Here is an 11,307-nt window from a genome sequence, read left to right on the forward strand (position 1 = left end):
AATATACATTTTTGAGTTAACTATTTCTTTAAATGCAAACCTTTCAAAGACATTTTTGTCATGTAGAAATATATTTAAGAATCCCTGTGAACGGCTAACTCTTCTTTGATTTGATCAACTAACTTAAGGAGTCAGATCATTGCACTGCATGCAGAAGTGTACAATTTCAGCTTCAATTGTAAGAACCTAACTTTAGAACATTACTCTGAATGACACTTTTGTGTGGGGTATAAACACTATGAGTCAGACAGGTACCATGGAAGCAGACTAGGAACATAGATAGAAGTGTGACTTCTCCATTTTATATCTACGGTGCTTTTTTCATGCAAAAATGTTTTCTGTAGAGCTGAACACACGACAAACATGTTTTATTAAAGAAGCCCAATATGTTTACTAATAGACCATATCATATGACGCGCATGCCTGGATCGCAGTTAACTTCCGATTTGTGTTGGTTTATCAGTCTTGCTATTACGATTTACTTTTCATTGATTTTTATATTATTTTATTGTATAATAATTTTATTAAATTAACAAATTGTTGCATTTTGTTGTGTTAACCAAACAATGTTTTGAGTAGGTCCTGTAGTTTTGTCGCATTTAAAGAAACCATGTTACATTGAGGTCTAGCTGTTGGGCTTGGTATCGCAGTCTAAATATTGGAGTTAAGTTTAGCCAAGGTTCTTCTCTTTTTATCAGAAATAATCTGAATGCACTCTATTATTTGCACATGTGTACCGGTTTCGGAAGTTAAGGGCAGTCCACAAACACGCGCATGCACATTAACGCTAGTAATGCTACTAGCATGACACAAAGGTCCACTTGGTTGCAACACTTTGCACATCTGAAAGGCTTGAAAACTCAGCTGTTCATGAGAAAAAAGTATACCTAGTCCTTACCAAAGGAAAGCTATTGGTTTCCTTGTCAGTATATCACATCATGAACCAGAAGTGATTTAAAGTTGAATAGATTTATTTAAAAACGCTGCAACATTTTAGTTTTAAAATGATCAATTGCCAATAGGTTTTCCACGCAATAACCAAAAATCTGTTTACAAACCATTTTTCAGGGAAAACCGTTAAAAGATTAGCTTAGCTGTCATACAAAATGATAAAAAAGAAACGTTACAAAAACTACAAGACTGCTTTGCCAACATGCATGTATCAGGCCTAAAAATAAACACCAGTTTTGAAAAGCTTAAAGCAACCTACACAATTCCAGGTTGTTTCGTATAAAATGAGAAATATTTATGTACAAAATGTAAGGTGAAAAACTACAATGACCCAAAGCCGGAGGAACCAGTTAAGTACATTGGACTTTCCAGTTCAACTGCCCATAAATCTGAGGTTGATTTAAATCCAACCAGCTACTCGTGTGCATAGGTACAGCTCGAATGAAGGCAGAAGTATAACAGTTTGGCACACATTCATAACATACACAGCTGTATTTCTGTAAGGTTACATTTGATTGGTCGTGTGCGACAGACTTACACTACATATCAAATACAACTGGAATAAAAAGACGCACTGTAGGGACAGTGTCATTGCTGGTATACACAACCACTTTTCAACAGAAACATAAGTGAATGATATAAAGGCCTCTTGATTTATAAGAATAAAGACAAGAACTGCAACAAGAAACACACAAAGTCTTAAAATTACATTCCCAACAGATACAAAGCTCTATGCCGAGTAGAGTTACAAACATACATGCCATTGTGACCCCCAGTTGTACACAGTAATAAAACAGTAAAGCACTTGAGTGTTCTACATTAGCTACAACCTTTATCGATACATTTACAGTGTTTGTATCACCTTTGAGTGACAATTACGGGGTTTTAAAGGTGTTTCAATTGTTTGTAGTGTAATAGGCAGCCATGTTATGGCACCTAGAATTTTTTATAAATCGCCGGTATTGTGCAGTAACCCCTCAGCACCAATGGGAACTGATATATGACATCATATACGATAAACAATTCACAGCAGAAATGCATATGTGTTAGTCAGTCCAGAGACCGTTTAAAGGCAGTTCAGAGTTTAAAAAAAATACAAGAGTCATTTAAAAGATGTAAAAGTGATATTTAAAAGTAAAAGTGGTTCTCTCCCTCAGTCCTGCTATCTTTTTTTGTACTGCCCTTAGTATGGATCGGCCTCAGTTCCCCATTAGTGTTAGTCCTCTTGCTTTCATTTTCTTCTCAAACAGAGGTTTCAGACTGAAGCCGCATGACAAACTTGTGGCTCTTGGGATCAATGAACTCCTCTCCCAGGTTGAGAAAGGGGAGGGGTGTCACAGTGACGACCAGAGCAAAATCGAGACGACGAAGGGAGAAAACCTGCCCCTGGCGCAATGCGGATGTCACTGGCTCCTCGCTAACCAAAGTCCACTGGCGCCCTCTACCATTTTCTCGCTGATACTGCATTGTAGGGCCAGGGGTGAGGTAACGTTCGAGAAAAGCCTGATAGAAAGATGAAGAGAATCAAGTTAAAATTCTAATAAAAAGAAAAATGCAATTGGCTGAATGAATGTTTAAATGTATGTTTTAGAAAAACAATGTTCAAAATGGAATGCTACCATTTTGCGTACTGCAAAGTGTAAGTAATGTACTAACTGTTTTGTTTTACAAAGTTTGTGAACTAGTATGCATGATGCAAAGAACATTTAAAACCGTAAGCAATCCAATTTAGGATTAAAATGTAATTAAATTAATTTGATTCTATTCCAAATAAATCTAAAGATGTATTTATTCACCTTCGGTGTCATGTTGTGGGTAATGCAGAACTGCAGATGAGCAATGATGCTCTCCATGCTGTGGTAGGGTTGCTGTCGTGTGGTTCGCAGGTATTTCTGCATGGCTCGTGCCATAGGGGCAAAGATGGCTTGGGCTGCCTCCCGAGGGTCCATCACCTCACGGGGATGCTTGGGCGATGATGCAGCCTCATCGTCCTGAAGCCTTTTGATATGTGTGAATGCCTCCTCTACTGCCACCACCAGTCTGAAAGGCCAAACACCTAATGTTAGTAAATGTTCTTTGCAATGGCACGCACAAATATTTATTTTATAATAATTGCTGGACTCTGACCTGGCTTTGCGCTTTCGGACCCTGCGCTCCATCTCCGCCTCCTCGTAGTAGTATTCATTATGAGAGTTGTCTCTTCTGCGGGCGGCAGCGGCGATCATAGCACGGGACTGACCCGTTGAGTTATTGGTACTATTCTCTGTCGAAGAAAAATAAACATTAATATTCAATAAATATGGGTTTGAAAAACAGAGGGGGGGGAGGGGCAAAGAAAAGCAAGCATGAAAAATTCATGCAAGAAAAAAGTTTTGCACCTTCTCCAAGGGAGTACACCTTAAATCCAGACATCTTTTTAGAGAGGATGGACTTGGGTAGATTAAGTAAAGCGGGGTTGTAAACAGGAAAATCAGTGTAGTAGTGATCCAGAACCCACACTGCTGCTCGCTGGATGCTGAGAATAAAAAACATAATTTATTTACATTATAATATTTACTCTGAATTTGTAAGGCGAATCCATTTAACTACAGTACAGACAGGGCACTGCGTTTCCCCATGGACTATTATTACGGACGCACAGCTCGACATGTTTTTTAAACAAAGAAGAAGCTGCAGAATAAATTACAGAAAAATAAATAAAAAAGAGGCTTTTATTTCAGCTCTGACAACTGTGAGACTGTGACAATATGACAACATGAACTTAAACTCTCAGAGTAGCTCTGGAGATGATTTCAAAACATTGATTCTACCGAGTGAAGCTATCAAACACACGCTCAAAAATAAGCGTCTTCCTACGACCTGCCAAAATAAAAGTCTGGTCAACTACAGAAGATTTATGTGGACAAATACATATACCAACTTTGAAAAATTACAACGAATTAGGCAAACTAAATGCATCATGCATATGCTGAAGTTTCGATTGATCGAATTGACTCGATTGATATAGAATAAGTGAATACTCGATTACTAAAACAATCCATAGCTACAGCATTTCGTTCAACAGAGATAAAAAGCAACACTTCACTCACTGAGCAACAGATCTGTTTAATAGGGATGCAACAATACACCTCATCCCACGGTTTTCGGTTCGGCTCTGATAGCTTAGCACATTGTATTTTCATTGTTCCATGCTTATGAGACCGGAACAGTAAAACGTTTTTAAAAAAACTATTTTTATTGAAATTCTCTTTATTTAACTTGACTTATTTTATCATCTTTAAGCAAAAATCAACTGGTACAAATTGCTGGGGTATTGAATAAATGCAAAGATTTACACTGCCATCGCACAGCAGATTTTGGTTTACTGTTCATCAACATGTTAGAAAAATAAGCTTCTTGAAGAGGTTTTGCACAGAGTATTTAATATAACGGAATGCCAAACTTGCTATTGCTGTAATGGAAATAAACGTGTGGTGTGAACGGTTACATATTATATTGAGTATTGTGGCATCCCTACCTTTTTAGTATGGCAAAATGTGTTATTTTATCAAATAATTTTTTTACCACAAAAAAGTGCTTTTCACAAACATACTCACCTAAGATGACCCACATTGTAGAAGCGGCTGGCTCCGTCAGTTGTACGCACCACTTTAAGGCAGAAAGCCGGCCTAAGGTGCCTCACTTCCAAGAGCACCAGAGCCAAATACTGGATAAACAACAGTGCATCCACCAACGAGACTGCGTAACCCACTATGCCTCTGTAATCCCGTTCTCTCGGCTCCAGTACCCTCACACCATAGAACAGCCAATAGGAGGCCACGAAGAGGAACACCAAAGCCATTAGGAGGCAGCGGAAAACAAAGAAACGCGGGAGCGTAGCACGGGAAGGCCGGAAAAACAGAGCCCAGGAAGAGATGAGTAGGACAAGGAGTTTAAAGGCGAGAGAGACGTAAAGTCCTTCGCAGGGGGTCCCGCAGGGCTCCAAAGAGTCACGCCACAGCAGCTGAGGCAGCAGGAGGAAGGCGAGAGGCGTCAGAAGGGCAAATAAACCCAAAATGCCACTCAAGATGGGACCAGCAAAACGGCGACATTCCAAAGGCGAAGAGTCCTCAAGCTCTTTGGATGCCCGAGTGAGGTCCTCATTGGAGACACTGTGCTCAGATGTACCTGTAACAACGGTGGTAGTCTCACCCCAGTTGTCATCCTGAGGAGAAACGAAAAGATAGTGAATATAAGTGCAACAGCAAGAGGGAAAATTACAAAATAACGTTGAAACCTATTTTATATAATCAAATAATTGATGGTGCAAAATGGGTGTTTTGGTGGAAACACAGCTGGGAGTTTCTGACATCAAAGGTAATGATTGCATCCATGTATCCACATTTTTTTCCCTTGGTCCGAGACATTCTCTATCATACCAAACCTAACTTTGGTTGAGGATGTGGATTACCGGTAACAATGCTGCAAATTTGACTTGTTTCTCACACAGATATATAGCAGTACCAACCCGGTCATCTCCACGGGTTGACTCTGCATCTAGCAGTGGTTCTCCGGGTGCATGGATAGTAACCGATTTGTCTCCTCTGCTACTGCCTTCTCTGCTTTTAGAGCGATGCCGGTCTCTCCTGTCCCTAAACAACAACGGTCAATGAGAGGTCAGGGTACATAATGCAGAGGCAATATATACAAATGATACAAAGGCATCATATTCAATAAAACATAAATATAGCATTAAAGGACAGTTCACTTTAGAATTAAAATGGAATTGTCATTTTCTATAGTCTTTTGGCCTGCACAAGTTTTTCAGGTGCACACACCCATGGAGCAGCAACTAATCACATGACTATAATTTTGAGCTACAGGAAAAGGTGAAAAATACGGATTTTGGTCTAATTTGAGATTTACAAAAAAAAGAAAACATTGCCCTTGTCTCGCCAAGACGTAATTAAACATCTAAAATTATCTTTATTTGTCTAAGTTTTCTGAGAGATGCACCTTCCTAATATAAAAAGGATGCGTGTCAATCAGAAGCAAAGCGATTGAGCACTTGATCTTTTTGTTTTTCGGTATTAAAACATGCAGAATTGAGAAAGTAAACTTTGGGACTGATGTTAAAAGAGTTATTGAGAAAGTAAGTGCAGGTCCTGATTGATGAGAGTTATAAGAGCTCAAAAAGAAAAGAAAAGTGTTATTAGGAGCATCATAAAAAAGAAGGCAATACAGAAGTAATTTGCGACATATTAATGCATTATGAAGGGAATTGATCAGTCTCTAAAATAATTATTAAATATCAACTACAACTCAACTACCAGAAACTACAGCTTCTGGACAAACTTCAGACGAATATCAAATCCAACCCAAGTGCCTTTCTCACTTAGAAGGTCAGAGCTCTTGAAGCGGAAATTTGAAAGAAAGATTGGCAACTGTCTTTCATAGCATAGCAGTTTCGATCAGACGGGTGAACTGAATAATAAATATCAATGCCATTTTCTCTTCATCCAAAACACTGCTATAAAAAGGGACGAAAGGGTTGCGATACACAATGCTTTTCACGGGCGCAAACATGGTGTTTAGAACGTCTGATTGTGGTTGGACCAAGGACCGAAAGAGACGATGCTGAGTCTGGTTGGACCAAGGACCAAAAAAAGGCAATTCTCTTATTTTGATTGTGGTTGGACCAAGGACTGAAAAAAGACAATGCTGAGTCTTTAATTTTTATAAGGGATGCACTGAAAATGAAAATTATTGGCCAATAAAAGCCGAATAAAAAATTTACATTAAACCAATTTTTTCACTATTGCATAACCGAATGGTAAAAATTTGCTTTTATATTTTGTCTTGCTTTTCAATATTATACAATATAAAAATATTTAGCCTAAAATAGCTTATATGAGGCCTATAACTGACTGCTGAAAGAATGTACTGTACTCTGCAACCCTATAACAAAACACTTAATTAAAAGCGTCATGCATCACTATAAGATAAAAATATGAATAAACGAAAACTGTTGGATTATTATAGGCTACGCTGCAAAATGATTTCAAGAAGAAAAAATAAATTATCAATCAAAGAACAATTTGGGTTTAAAACTACACGTGTATATGTACCTGTGCTTGCGAGAACTGCGGGAATGGGAAGACTTGTAAGAATAGCCAGAGTATTGCGACTCGTTGTCCATGTCTGGGGCTGTTGGGCAGGGTTTGTGGACCCCAGCTCCACCCCTGGAGCGCTCTGTGGTTGCGCCCAGCTGAGTTTTGCGCTCGGAGATGGATTTAGATGACAGGGTCAACGGCAGCTTCAGTAGTTCAACCTTACTCCTGAGAGAATCTATCTTGGAGGCTGAATGACTGGAGTGTATTGATCTGCAGGAAAAACAAAAGCCAACAACGCAACAATTGCTTGATTATTACAGGAAACTCTACAAATGCATTGCAAAAGTGTATAGAAAGTGAATGGTGTGAATCTTCCACAAAACCAGTTAAGCGTAAGCCCAGCCCCTTGACAAAAAAGACCACCCCACAATGTCTATGATTCGATTTCATCGATCAGCGCTATAATGCAACTGACCAGTTACTTGTGTGGTCCAGGTTTGATTCGCCTTGCATAAACGATATGTGCCGAAATAATACCTGGGAGATAACCAGTTCTGTAAAAGTATAAATAAATCATCCTGCTACTTAAAGTTGACAGAAATTTTGTCCATGGTTTGTCCGCGTTTTTAACTGAAATGGTCCAACATTTAAACAGTTATTAAAACAAGGCAGTGTGATGCACTATATGTTACACCAAGTAAAAATTAGCAAAAATCTAGTTTTTATAATAATAATACACACTTATATACACTTTATAATTAAACACTTGTTAGTGACTTTTCAAATATTTTGATTATTTTATTGAAAATAAATGCCTTTACGATCTGATATGTGATGGGAAACGTATTGGGCCAAAGGGAGTTTCGAACCTGGGTCTCTAATCTCCAAGCATCGAAAAACATTAAACATTCAAAAAACAGGAAATAAAGAAAATGCAACACAAATAAATATGTGCAGATTACTTGTCTATTTATAATTTGAAGATAATATTAGAACCCATGGAAGCTTTTCTGTGTTTTATCGATGAAATCTATAGATACACGAGTCATGGCGGCATGGGTGTGGTTTGCGTGAACTCGTTTTAAGGGAAAAATACACATCAGTGAATGCAGGAAAATTGGGTTGGTTGCGAATTCCCACTTTTGTAAAAAATGTTTTTATGGAACAGACACTTGCAATATATGTATAGGGGGCCAACGTTTATATAAAAACTAAAACTCTTCACCTTTATGTACTTGAAGTAAGTACCAAGCATCAGCAGATACTCAACATCTCAGATCAGGACACAGAAAACTTGATCGGGACATCTCGTTTCATGAACAAGGCTTTTTGTGTTAAATATAAAATATGAATCAAAGTTGTCATCATAATTTAACCTTTTCAAATCATGTTTTAGTGACAGATAAGCGCACTTAACAAAAAGCTTTTAGTAACGAAGCTCCGCCAAGCCCCCCTGCACTAGCTTTCATATCCTTCTCAATCTCCATAAAACACTCATTACTCAATAACACACACACATTCTTCAGCCGCCGCCTGTCATCTCCACGGCAACTGAGCTTGGCTGTTACTATGGGAATGAATACAGGGGCATGTATGAAGGGTCAATGGGGGGGTTCTCCGTTTCCAAGACTAAAGCTAACCTTTACACATCAAACCACCTATGAAAGCTGATATTAACGGATTCTTTTTTATTTATATTACATTATGCCTCTAATTCTAGACTATTTTGTTTTTGCTCATTCCTAAATAACTGCTCGATTTGATTATCCCAATGAAGCACCACCACTCTATTTTTGCATTTCACCCTCTCAGACTCCCGTCTTAACAAGAATCATGTGAGACGCAAAGAGACAGACAGCGTTTAAGGACAAACAAACACACGCCGTCTCCGTGTGTGTGTGGGCTGTCGGGACTTGTTTACAGAGCTGATAAGACCATCAGTGACACCATTTGTCCAGGAAAGAATTGGAACATGTGTCACCCATCAGTCTGAGGTCACAGTCCTTCAATTCAAACTTGAGACATAACACTTGGGTGGAAAAGTCTTTTTGTTTAGATTCAAGAATTATTGATGTAACAAAAGCAAATCTGAATAATTTAATTTCTTACGGTTTCATCATCATTTAAAGATCGTAAATATAAAGAGATGATCACATGTACCTCCAGCTGTGTCCTATTTGAGAGGAAACTGCTGGTAAACACTTCAAGAACATGTGTGATGTACTCTCAACCATAAAGAATAACAAACATACATTTGTCCAATTATGTCATTTCTAAAGTTATATCCGATTTCACTGTCTGCCATTTCAAAGTAGGCATCACCATTCAAATAAACCTAGGACACGTTTGGCTATTTTTTCTCTATAAAACTTCAGATATGCGTCAGCTGTAATGCTGTCTAGGCGTGGCATCTGTGATTTATGAACCAAGACACCAGTCCCAGGTGTGTATTCTGTCTAGAATATACAGTTACCCTTTATTTAATTCTCATCCGACCTATTTAAAAAAAAAAACATAAGTGAACGCACATGCTCAGGCTCTCAGACCATAAATGACACATTGCGCGTACAAAGTAGAAATTAAAAGATTAAACGTTTGAGAGATAAAATATGTTATGAAGCTGAAAGGATTTTCAAAATGCGCGTCCATTGAGTATTTCCAACCAACGCTCGGGTTACGGTCTCCTTGGTAACGGCACGGGGGACATCTGAGCTCACCCAGCTGGGCCTCGGGGCCTCGGACTGGCAGCGTCAATCACGCACGGCTGACACGCGCAACACTTCAGCCACCTCACCTACGACAGTTCCAGGCTTTGGGGCCTCCGTACGACGACACCCAATGTTGCAAAGTAACCCAGATACAGCGAATACACAATATAAAACACGTTTAAGCCAACTTGTCCGTGCTGCACGTTAAATAATGAACGTACTTACTGACTAAGAAAAAGTTGCTTCAATAGTGCAAGAAGAACTAAACACGCCGTTTGCATTTATGCGACAAGGTAAAGCGAGAGTTCCTACAAGATCGTGCTACGGTTTACACAACGAGATACAAACAGTTACAAACCACACCAATAGGTTGAAATTATGAATCTATACTAGGACCATTTTCTTAAATAAATTTTATTTTGTTAACCCCAATAAACGTTCAGAAAGTTACAATTGAACAATGCTTTTAGGTGTGGAATGAAGGAATTGCTATATAATTTTCACAAGATCTACCTGCACCTCTGGCGTTGTCCAATAACCATCCATTATTAAATAGCTTGTGTATAGATATCACGAACGAATGACTTTATTAAACCGTCCTTATCAACGCGACTGTTACGAACTAACCGAATTCTATTTGACTAGAACAGTGAACATGTAAATGTCGCCCGGACACTGCTAGCTCCACATTAAACGATGACTCGAACGATTCCTCGAAACGAACAGCGTCGAATCGATTCACTAAACGAATCTGACTTCCTAAAGGTGAATATATCAATGCACAGAAACAGTCAAACACTTAAAACGAAACACAGTCGAAGCATCCACAAATACGTGTGGCAATGAACAAATGATATAAAAACGCCGTCCGGGACGACGAGGCGTACCTTTTCTTTCAACGGGTGTTTTGAGGCTGGACACAAAGGAGAGTTCGGGGGAAGCTCTGAAACACACCAGGTTCATCAAACCTTCACTCGGCTGCTCGGTTTACAGTTTTAAAAGTCAAGCAAATCCTAGAGGATAATTTCCCACAAGACACATTGCACGTCCGTAACCCGCTCTCTCGTACTTCAATGTTGCTATTCTACTTCAGAGCGATTAAATCACTTACACAAACACCCGAATTGGATATTAAAGAAAAACGTTAAAACAAATTACGTGTCTGATACTTTCGCCATCTCCACGATGCTCTCCACTTCTGCATTTTATTCAGAACAATAATCCATACGGTGAAATAAAGCTTAAAGAATCCCTCGTTTCATTGCAAACTTACAGTATGCGGACGAGCAAGATCCTTCTCTTGTTTTGAGTGCTCCGGATGGATGAATATGTGATGTTTTCTGTCCCGCGGGCTCTAATTCTCGTGTTTTTTTTTCTTCACAGAAACTCGCATATTTCCGTTTCCATTCAAACCTGAGCTGATACACGCCCCGAATGGACGCCCGAGTCGACCCTACCTCCCCCACGTTCCTGCTCCGCCTCTCCCGAATCTCACAATAGCGTCCGGCAGCAGGCCCCCACGATATATCTCCAATCTCCCCCTCCACCACAACCCC

The 11,307-nt window shown here is 39.2% G+C and overlaps 2 protein-coding genes across 6 annotated transcripts in view; one reads left to right on the forward strand and one right to left on the reverse strand.

Annotated features, from left to right (window-relative positions):
• Positions 1–11,249, forward strand: part of LOC306894823 (uncharacterized protein) — a 43,685-nt gene extending 32,436 nt beyond the window's left edge. The window contains exon 8 of the mRNA XM_079457650.1: positions 11,135–11,249. Coding sequence (XP_079313776.1) covers positions 11,135–11,168 — 34 coding nt within the window. The 3' untranslated portion in view covers positions 11,169–11,249. The remainder of the gene's footprint in view (positions 1–11,134) is intronic.
• On the reverse strand, positions 952–11,284 carry vangl2 (VANGL planar cell polarity protein 2). Of its 5 annotated transcripts, none has more exons than XM_079457194.1 (9): positions 11,025–11,284; positions 10,639–10,694; positions 7,059–7,313; positions 5,459–5,582; positions 4,548–5,155; positions 3,330–3,466; positions 3,079–3,214; positions 2,748–2,991; positions 952–2,454 (listed from the first exon to the last, which is right to left on the reverse strand). In XM_079457194.1, exons 3-9 carry the CDS (start codon positions 7,127–7,129, stop codon positions 2,194–2,196), a joined length of 1,581 nt encoding a protein of 526 aa, XP_079313320.1. In that variant the 5' UTR covers positions 7,130–7,313; positions 10,639–10,694; positions 11,025–11,284; the 3' UTR covers positions 952–2,193. The 5 variants fall into 5 exon arrangements, with proteins under 5 accessions (XP_079313320.1, XP_079313321.1, XP_079313319.1 ...); XM_079457195.1 differs by having other exon boundaries at positions 10,910–11,051; XM_079457193.1 differs by lacking the exon at positions 10,639–10,694 and having other exon boundaries at positions 11,025–11,252.
• Positions 11,285–11,307: the final 23 nt, after the last annotated feature.

The sequence above is a fragment of the Barbatula barbatula genome (assembly GCF_947034865.1).
Source record: "Barbatula barbatula genome assembly, chromosome: 1".
Classification (NCBI taxonomy): domain Eukaryota; kingdom Metazoa; phylum Chordata; class Actinopteri; order Cypriniformes; family Nemacheilidae; genus Barbatula; species Barbatula barbatula.